General features: G+C 44.2%; 1 protein-coding gene across 2 annotated transcripts; it reads left to right on the top strand.

Annotated features, from left to right (window-relative positions):
• Nucleotides 1-4,162: 4,162 nt before the first annotated feature.
• On the top strand, nucleotides 4,163-10,514 carry wnt8b (wingless-type MMTV integration site family, member 8b). 2 transcript variants are annotated; one of them, XM_071918108.2, is made up of 6 exons: nucleotides 4,163-4,233; nucleotides 4,941-4,974; nucleotides 7,179-7,317; nucleotides 8,119-8,244; nucleotides 8,367-8,509; nucleotides 9,880-10,514. In XM_071918108.2, the coding sequence occupies exons 1-6, from the start codon at nucleotides 4,163-4,165 to the stop codon at nucleotides 10,447-10,449; spliced, it is 1,083 nt and encodes a 360-aa protein (XP_071774209.1). In that variant the 3' UTR covers nucleotides 10,450-10,514. The 2 variants fall into 2 exon arrangements, with proteins under 2 accessions (XP_071774209.1, XP_071774210.1); XM_071918109.2 differs by lacking the exon at nucleotides 4,163-4,233 and having other exon boundaries at nucleotides 4,933-4,974.
• Nucleotides 10,515-10,657: the final 143 nt, after the last annotated feature.

Genomic DNA, 10,657 nt, shown 5'->3' with positions numbered 1-10,657 from the left:
ATGACTTCCACCTACTCGGCCCATTACTGTCCTCTCCGGTGCTGCTGGATAAAGCCGCGTCCTCCTCATCCTCCTTCCCCGCCTTGAGAGGCTCTGACCCCGGCCTCTGTTCGCTCCTCTCCCCGCTGTGACAGTCTCTCCACCGGGACCGGTTCGCCACGCTTGGGCGTGATAATGCGGACGGTAGCGCCATAAACCGCGCCGCCATACAGAAAACAATCGTTACTGGGGTTGAAGATCTGCTCCGATGAGGGTGGGAGAGTCGAGTCCCCGTGAAAAACAACTTCCTCCGGGGTGTAGAAGCAGGACGGCGGCGGGGAGGCGACGGGACGGCTCGCCTGGTAAAGGGACCATTTCCCCGGTGGAGGACACTGCTGCCGGGTCTCGGGTAACAGTAGCCTCGGTAGTCCGGTAATCTCCCCGCTGGATGGCCGTTATGGTCCCTGAAAGTTGTGTCATGGTTTTGTCTAGAGAGTTGGACCGACTTGTTGGCCCCGGTCTCGGTTAAAAACGGTGAATTAACGGAGCCAACAGCTTGGTAAATACATGGTGCATTGTAGTTTACTCTTTCTGTAGGCTGGTGTTGTGTTTTTTAAGCGTAGGCTTTATTGTGAAATATGCTATAAGCCTATAAGACTTGGTTACACAATACAATAACAATAACAAACAGACCGGATCAAGCGAAAGGTAAAGAAAAATGTTTCATTTCTCTGTAGGGTCCTTTCCATAATGTTGTCAGACACTTATAATAACAATCTGAGCCTGTCAGTGGCAAAAACAGGCACTTTTAGTGGACATACATTGACGGTTCACAATTGCCCCGATGGATTACATTGCAGCTCGTTTCACGGCTGCCGGCTGACGCGATCTCGCTCAATACTGGACCAATTTCAAAAATTGTTGTCCCCATTAGTTACTTAGACACAAAAAGTAAAATAAAAAGAAAATAGGGTCCAGGTTGAAAAATACCGAAGTTACCCTTTAACTGGTCAGAAAATGGTCTTTCCTAACTCTTTATGTGCATTAATATCATCATGTTCATGCATTTAAGTCTGTTTCCATGATGGGGGCAGCAGGCTGGCCTAGTGGTTAGACACACCATCCTTCACCTGGATGAGTTTAAACCCCCCCTGTCAGCAAGCCTCTGCGCTGCTGAAGTGTCCTTGAGCAAATCACTGAATCCCTACCAGCTCCAGAGGCGCTGCTCTGTATCTGACCCTGACCTCTGACCTGCTTGGAGGAGGGGCAGGCAAAAATAGAATTTCCTTACTGGGATCAAAAAAGTAGCATGTTAGTATTGATATCCAATCATCAATACTCTCAGCCTTACAGGCAACGTTTTTAAGGATCTGTGCACTTGCTCCATCTGCTGGAGAGTATCTTCATGGCAAGTTAGAGAAAAAGCACTACTGTAAGTGATATATCCTTTGTTTTTGTTATAAATTGGTAAAAGTAAAAAAAAAAAAAAGGTGATTTGGATGTTGCAATGGTCAGTTTTGTCAGATGTAGTCTTTGCCAAGCTGTTGCGCTACAGGACAGAGTGCAGCAGCCAGTCTGAGTCCAGTCCAGATGCAGTGGTCCCACTGCTGTCTGGGAGCTGCTGATCTCTGCTGCCCCAGCAGTGACATCAGCCCTCTCTCCATTGGCTGCTGACTGTCAGACCATCCTCTCCACGGCATGTAACACATCAGTGTGGTCACACTGCCAGTTTTAGCCCAGACACTTCAGTGTGGTCACACCACCACTTTTAACCAGGCACTGTCAAACTGCAGAGCACTTGCGCAACATAAAATGATTTGTTAAATATGTAGGGTGGTGTGATGCTGTCCAGTAGTCTGGTGTTATTCAGGAAAATGTGATTTCAATTTATCATATTGGCATAGGTTTGGTTCCTGCTCGACCACACCCACGTTTGTAATGCGCACATAAACATTTCCATAAGTTTTGAATGTCCTACATATGGTCTCGGTAGCGGTGGAGGTGCAATGTGTGTGTGTGTGTGGGAGGCGGGTAGGTCGGCGAAGCAATGGTATATATGTCACTGCAAATATGGGCTATATAGGCCTATAGATAGAAGCCCCGCTATTTTTGCACATATTTCTGTGGAACTTTGTTTGCTGAGGTTTTTGGTTTAGTTTCTCGAGTCTGTGCTGCTCTTCACTCAGCAAACTGACTTGCAGAATTTGTATAAAGGTGTATGTGTGTGTGTGTATGTGTGTGTGTGTGTGTGTGTGTGTGTGTGTGTAGGGGTGACATACTTTTCTGAGACGGAATCTTACTAAACTACTTTCGTTTATTGAAAAAGCGAAAACAACACGATATGTGGCCTATTTTCTCTTTGGTTTAGGTTACCCGTCATTCCTCTTGAAATCTTAATCCAAAAACTTCCCTCAGAAGCCCCCACATCACTTCTCTCTAATCCTAATTTGCACACAAGAAGATTGCCAAAGGAAAGGGACCTAAGGGTCAGACGGGGTTATTAGGGAATAACCCTTTACCCAAAGTTAGGTAGGGACCGTCTGGATTAGTGATGCAAATACCCGATCTGATCAATGGCTCGGCCTTTAGTCTGCTCCAATCCCTGCCTTTTATTTTCTGTTGGGGGGATCGTCTGTATAAAGCGCGCTGGGTGAGGAATCTTTTAAACAACAATTTCGAAAAGCACAAGCAACCCTTACAATAATGATCCATACTAGATTTTAGAAGGATATTATACAAATATCACAAGAAAACAACAATCTATATAAAATATTATATGAAAAGTATCGGAATAGGCCTATTATAATGATACGATACAAAATAAAAAACGACCCTAACTTATGTTAAGGCCCCTATAAACTCATTATTGCGTACCACAACACACTGTAAGCCCCAGCACGAATAACCTACTATTAAAATAGCGATTTTTCGTTATAGGGCTGTTTGGCTCTATTTGGCTTTAATACAGAAGCCCATGGACTAATAAAATAAATATATAAATAATACTGCTTATTGGCTGCTCTTCTTATAGATGAACCTAATTTAGAAAGGAGGTTACCAGTATCTGCTCTACACCACATTAATGTTTAAATATATATGGCCTACCTCTATGACACATTTTGGTTAGGTTGCGATTTATCATTCGAGGTCACTGGTAGCTACATCACCGCAAAAGCCTTTATTACTATTTTGAAATAGCAAAATAATGTGAATGCATTACAATTTTCTCTATAGGTGTCCGAAAAAGCCCTGTAAACTATGAATTATCACCAGTTTATGAACTAATTTTCGAGGAGTGTGCTCTTTGTTGAAGTGATTACCAAATCCCATTCACTCCTACGACTATTTTCGATAGGCAGCATAAGTAGTTCCTAGATCTGGGAAAAATGGTAGCATACATGATTAAACTAAGAATAGCTGGTGATTGGAGAAGTTATGTAGGCTACTGACTGCTGCCACTGATCTCTTTGTGAATGTAAATTGTTCTCCGAAGCCAAGCCGACGCTGCTCGGGCTATTCAGGGAGGCTTTGTGAAATTTAGATGGTCAAATGAGAAATGTAATTAGCCCGTTGCCTGTGAGTTCGGCCCTGTGTTTCACAGTGATAAACATTGATTTAATCACACCTTTGTTAAACCGCATGAATTATTTCCTCAAGAACAAACACTATAGGCCAATTTTTGGAGCCCTATCAAAATAACAATTCGTCATCCAGGAGACTATCTTCTACTAATCCGTGACAATCAGTTAACGGCGCTTTCAACATGCATGTGTTAGATAGCCTAAATAAACGTTTTCAGAGCCTGAAATTCAAGGGATCAGTGTTACAGTTTTCGTATAGGATTAAACAGATCTTCCTTCGCTCTTGGATGGAGGCAGAGAGCCTACCATTGGCCGGCCTGTGGGCCCAGGGTGCCCTTTTGATCATTTCAATCTCTCTTTGGTGCAATACTTCTGATTGGCCGAGAGAGTAAGAAGGGGGAAAATCTTTAATTAAGCAGATAATCTCTTGTTGGGACGAGAGCGGCTCCATTTCAGAGCCCCCCTCCTTGAACGTCGCTCGGGACCCTCGGTAGGCCTGGTGAGGTTTTATATGTTGGGAGCTCAGTATCCTCTCCACCGCTAGACTGTCTGCAGGCTTTGGAAGGGCTCGAGAGCCGCTGCCACCCCTCTCACCTGCCAGGATGTTCATGCATTTGGAGGTTTTCTATTACATTTTCATTCTGCTGGCTCACATGAGGTCTTATTGTTGCTGGTGAGTTACGTTTAATTTTGGTTTTACAGTAAAATTTTGTATTCTGATGATATTTATCTCTAAGCACTTCATGCCATAGCAGTGCCAATCACTGCAATACAAACATGCCTAAATGTTCTCTTAATTAACCTTTTCTCTTGTTCATTATTCAACACTTTAAATGACACTGTAAAAGCCTAACATGACCTATAAGATAACTTCATTGATCAATTCAGTAATCATAGGAACTTGTTTTTATCACATAAATAGTAATTGGAACAGCACCAACATTTTAACAATTCACTATATTAAAGGTTGCTCAAGATTCATGTTGCAAAATACAAAAGCATTTAACAGTTTATATAGCCTAAACCCTTGATGAACAACATCTGTACCTAAATTGTTTGAAGTTGCTTAGAATAGTTAAATCTCTCCATTATATATTATATTATAATATATTATATTTTCCCCACATTTTTCAAATCTTCATCAATTTTTTATTAGCATGGCTTTGCACTCAGTCCGCACCAGTTCTTACATTTGTAGGACATTCTTGACCGAAGCAGGAGTGTCAGTTGTGTTTACTGTGGATCGGACGCCTATTGATGTCACAATTTAACATGTTATGAAGCGCACTAATGAGAGATGTTAGCAGAGGACAGAGGAATTCCTCCGTCTTGTGAAGGACACTTAGTTTCCCTGAGTTAATAAGCTGTCTCCTCTTCCAGGTCAGTGAATAATTTCTTGATGACTGGACCCAAGGTAAGCCAACTTCCTTTTGATCTTTTCTCTCTATCCCTTTCCTGAAAAAAGAGAGGGAGAGTAGCTTCCCTTGAAGACGTATTGTACCAGAACTTAAGAAGACATGATTTCTGTCTCTTTTCAGAGCGCTCAGTAGGCCTGCTGCCCCTGTGATATCTCAACTCAAGTGTATGACAAGCTCAGGTCCCTGTCTGTAAGCGACAATGGCGCTAATGATATATCAATGATATTCTTGGCCCTTTGTGATTCTTTTTTCTACCTCCATACACTTGACCTTATTCAGAGGCTCTGTATCCCTGGGTTGAGTGTGTAAAGAGGCAGGAGAGGCGAGGGCAGGCATGGCTGTAGTGGGTGGTCATCATTAGCGAGCCAGACCCCTGTGAAAGAGGTGGTGCTCCATCTCCCCAAAGGCCACTTGAGACATATTAGTATGTATCGTTCACACAGTCTGAAGAAGCAGCAGAGCGGCAGGCGAAAGCCAAGGGGAGAGCGTACTGGTTTAAGAGCGCTCGGGTCTTCACAGTGACAAATATAGTTAAAGAAATAAAATAATACTTGAACTCAGTTTGAGTCAGTTCAGACTGTTTTTGTCATTAGATTGACAATATATTGTAATTACCCTAATCTTCCAAAAAAAAAAATGAAGATCTTGTTGATGTATGTAATGCATATATATTCACTATAGTATTCAGATTGGCTGAGAAGGCCTCCAAATAGTGTGACTGGAGCCAGAGAATTAAACGCTCAGCACACCCGCCTTTTAAAATTTCCATGGCAATTCAGTTCTGTCATCTCCACTTTCTCAAGGGGGATGTCAAAGTAAAATACCACACTTGCAAATCAATAAAGAGAAAATGGGTACGCCAATCCTACATGATGGGAAAATTTGAGTCTTAATCTCCATCTGGCACGGTCTTTTCATCTTTTCATCAAGATCATCAACACATGTATAAGATTTGTTCTGAGTTGATGAGAAAAAATTGACACCAGAAGGAAGATATAAAGGTAACAGAAGCCAAAATTGGCTCACAGCACCATCCCTATAGAGCAGATTGGACTTTGCTGGCCCTCAGTCTGTTGAGAAATGTCAAAATTGCTCTGATGATTGATTGGCTCTGCTCAGGACTCACTGACTACTTATGAACTTCTACATGTTGAATCAGCTGCCAAGTCCGCTGAATCTCCCACTGAGGGAGACCGTGGCTGCTCACTCAGTTTAAGTGATACTTGGTGTCAGCCTGCACAGTGTGTTCGGCCTCAAGTCCCTGTGATTGATTAGAGAGGATGCAATTACTCATATTTTGGTCATCAGGGAAACCTTCTCTAAAGATGGTAGCTGAGTTTCAGACAATAATCAGCTTAAGTAAATGCAAATTCAGGATGTGTGTCAGCTTAATGTAATATATAATATATGTAATATATGCCAAACTCCCCTCTCAGTTCCTAATAAACTTTTACAGAAGCACCATAGAGAGTATCCTCTGCTACTGTGCCATGGTGTGGTATGCCAGCTGCACTGCCGAGAACCGGAAGGACTTGGTCCGGGTGGTAAAAACGGCACAGAAGATTGTGGGAACTGTGCTCCCAAACTTGGACACAGTGTATGCTAGCCGTCTACACAAGAAGGCTAGCAACATTAGTAAGGACCCAACCCACCCAGGTCACAGTCTGTTTGTCCCCTTGCCATCAGGGAAGAGATACAGAGCCATCAAAGCCCGAACAAACAGACTGAAGAACAGCTTTTTCCCCAGAGCTGTAGCCTCCATCACCCCCCACCCTCCCATAGCTGTTGAGGACTGAAGACTGTAAATATTACCGAGTTAGCCTCTCCCATCCACCACCCCCACCCCCCAACTGCTGTGCAATACCTTTTAATTGTTTTTATCTTGTTATCTTGTTATCTTGCACTCCAACACTTTATTATTTATTACATATATCTAACTTGTTGTGCAATACCTTGTTATTATCTTGTTTTTATCTTGTAATCTTGTTTTTATCTTGTTATCTTGTTTTTATGTTGTTCTCTATTGCTGCTGGTCACTAAGAGTTACCAAACATAATTTTGTTGTATGCCTACAATGACAAATAAAGTGTCTCTACAATAATGTCAAATGCTTCTGATCCATCTCCCCACTGCTGCAAACTGTTGTATGTCTGTGTGTTATTCTCTGGTTTTCACCCTTTCCTCCTCTCTGCTGCCCCAGGCATACCTGATCTACTCCAGCAGTGTGGCAGCCGGGGCTCAGAGTGGCATAGAGGAGTGCAAATACCAGTTTGCATGGGACCGCTGGAACTGTCCGGAGAGAGCTCTGCAGCTGTCCACACACAGCAGCCTGCGCAGCGGTAAGTCCTCAGCCCCCCCGGGACCAGCCGGCGACGACACTGCTGCTCCGAAACGTCTCTGTGCAGGAGCTAGGCTCAGAGAAATTCCAGCTCTGGATTTGAATTATAATGGGAAAAAGCCCCTTAATGAATTTACAGTGTAGTTTAAAATGTTTTTGCTATCCTATCTCTATTTCTGGTGAGATTAGTGACTGTAACTGAGAACCTGTGTTTGTTCCAGATCTCTGTGTTCTCAGAGGGGGGAGGGTTTTTTCTTTCTTTTTCTCTTTTTTGGAAATTGAGATGTTTGCTTAGTCAGAAGATTCATCACCCTTAAGGATCGTTACAGTGACCACAGTCGCCCCAGCCAAAACAAACACACTAATCCAATTCACAACATCCTACAGAGCCACCGTTCCCATTCAGGGCTTGTGAAAACATGATATTCACAAGACAAAGAGACAAATGTGTTTTGCATTACAACATCAGCTTCATTCAGAAGTTTATGAGCGGAGGTATCGTCAATACCCCCGGACAGAATACATGTAATGAAAGGAAAACCTGGATCAAGGCATGTTTTTGGCCATGTTTTTTTGTTTTTTATATGAAAAGTAAGACTAAATTTGTAATATGAGCATTTAATTTGCAGTTATTCACACTTTCTGATATCCAGGGGTAAATAATATAATCTCCTAACCATTATACTTCATGGTAGCACGTTATGGCGTTTGGTTACCCCCAAATTTTTAACCCACAATGAGTGATCTGTTTCTAGCTTGTGAGTGATGAGAAACGATTGTAAATGAGCCTCTCTGTCACCAGCAAATCGGGAGACGGCATTTGTTCATGCCATCAGTTCGGCTGGAGTGATGTACACTCTGACCAGGAACTGCAGCCTCGGGGACTTCGACAACTGTGGCTGTGACGACACCAGGAACGGACAACGGGGTAAGAGAAACACGCAAATATCTTCATAATGCTGGTGGATTCTGAAATAACTATTGACTACATGAGACGCTTTCACAGCCAAATAACACAGGTAATCTCATTTTCGTTCTTCTCTCTCCCAGGTGGTCATGGGTGGCTTTGGGGGGGCTGCAGTGACAACGTCGGCTTCGGCGAGGCCATCTCCAAACAGTTTGTTGACGCCTTGGAGACTGGGCAGGATGCACGGGCAGCCATGAACCTCCATAATAACGAGGCTGGGCGCAAGGTACAGTACTTGTCCTTAATTAGAGGTGCAGAATGAAACACAAAAGCAAAAACGGGTCTCAAGGTCAAGGATGAGTCATAGTGTAAGATGTGGTACAAGTATGTGATGTTAATGCTTTGGTTTTTGACTAATTTTAGAGCTCATCTCTTGCCATCGTCCAACCTAAACCATACAGTAGTTATATCTATAGTGTTGTATCAGTAAGGCAGCCACAAGGGAGAAGTGGGTGGCGGCCTGGTTGAAATTTTGGGAATCTCTCCTGGCCCTTCAGCTGAATGCACAATGTAAAGCACCTTTTGAATCCCTGCTCCGAATTACACTGAGTGTGCCACCCAAGCATCCCTTTCACATCCCTATAAGTGAGGTGCCACTCGTCCCCAATAATAACAGTGTGTTCGGTGTACCAGAAGGGCCTATTTACCAGTGCTGAATGCCCCTTATGACAATACCTCAACTCAAGAATCTCAGGATCACTGGTGCAAGCTTAATTAGAGTTCCTGGGGAGCCAGACATTGCACGGCATTCTGTATTATGCTGCTTTTTAAAATAAGTGTTTAGTTTTATTCTTGCAATAAGGATCCCACATTTATGTTGGTCTTTGTTGGGCCCTGGGGGAGTCTGAGGGGACCACAGGCATGCAGCTGAAGTGCTCTTTGTTTACCGTGCCTGCGCTCCCCCCCGTCGGGCCCGAGGATCCCCATGGCACCTGGAGCATCATTGTAACAGAAAAAAATGGGGAGAGAAAGAGAGAAAAACTCCTTTTTCATTTCTCCACTCAATGGGACTCTCCATTGGGTCTTCTCACACTAGAAAACATGTTGATAATGAACATGCTAAATAAATACTCCTATTTCTTCTGGAGGGACAATGGGACTCGATGTGAAACTTTGATTCAGCCTCACCTCAACAGAAAGTTCATCCCCTCCCCGAAGGAAAAAAAGCGCTCCTTTTCAACTGACAGCTGTTTTGTGTCGGGTAAAGTCAGGAGACACTGAGGACGACAAAAAAACTCAGCAATGGACCTTGGAGCTATCATTTCTTCCTTTCAATGCATTCATCCTTTTCCGTTAACTGGAAAACCTCAAGAATACAATCAGTTAATTTGACAACACATCAATCAAAAGACAATGCACATCCTGCCTTTCACACACACACACACACACACACACACACACACGCACACAGACACAGATGCATGTGTGCATATGTACCTACATAGATACACATATGTGTGTATGTGCGTCCTCACACACAGAATACATTTTTTTTTTAACGTTTCTTTCCACATCAAACTGAATATGTGACAGACTCTGACTGAATTAGAGATGGATTTTGACGAAGTGAATCTTCTCTGTTTGTCTCACCCTCAGGCTGTGAAGGGGACCATGCAGCGGACCTGCAAATGCCACGGGGTCTCGGGGAGCTGCACCACTCAGACCTGCTGGCTGCAGCTCCCGGAGTTCAGGGAGGTGGGGAACTACCTGAAGGAGAAGTACCACCGGGCTCTGAAGGTGGATCTGCTGCGGGGAGCGGGCAACAGCGCCGCCAGCCGGGGGGCCATCGCCGAGACCTTCAGCTCCATCTCCCGCAAGGAGCTGGTCCACCTGGAAGACTCCCCCGACTACTGCCTGGAAAACCGCACTCTGGGCCTGCCGGGCACAGAAGGCCGCGAATGCCTCAAGAAGGGCAAGAACCTGAGCAAGTGGGAGAAGCGGAGCTGCAAGAGGCTGTGCGGAGAGTGCGGTCTGGCCGTGGAGGAGCGCAAGGCCGAGATGGTGTCCAGCTGTAACTGTAAGTTCCACTGGTGCTGCGCGGTGAAGTGCGAGCAGTGCCGAAAGACGGTGACCAAGTACTTTTGCGTGAAGAAAGGAGGTCAGAGGGGGAGGAACGAGAGCGCCGGCAGCCGCAGGAAGAGCCTCAGACTGAGGAAGAAGCACTGAGCTGTTGTAATGTCATCATCATCGTCATCACTTTCCCCCCCTACCTTCATCATCATTTTCACTTTCATCACTGTGTTTTGGAAAAAGTGATCCAAAATGCTAATTCAGACCGTGTTAATTGTCAGTTTTGTATGAAAGGTTAATGGCGGGGAGATGTGCACAACACTACATGATAGACAAGATGAGAAGGGGAACTTTTAGAACTTTT

This window comes from Centroberyx gerrardi, chromosome 15 (assembly GCF_048128805.1).
Source record: "Centroberyx gerrardi isolate f3 chromosome 15, fCenGer3.hap1.cur.20231027, whole genome shotgun sequence".
NCBI classification, from domain to species: domain Eukaryota; kingdom Metazoa; phylum Chordata; class Actinopteri; order Beryciformes; family Berycidae; genus Centroberyx; species Centroberyx gerrardi.
Note: the sequence above shows the minus strand (reverse complement) of the source record. Positions and strands in the feature narration are given on the sequence as shown.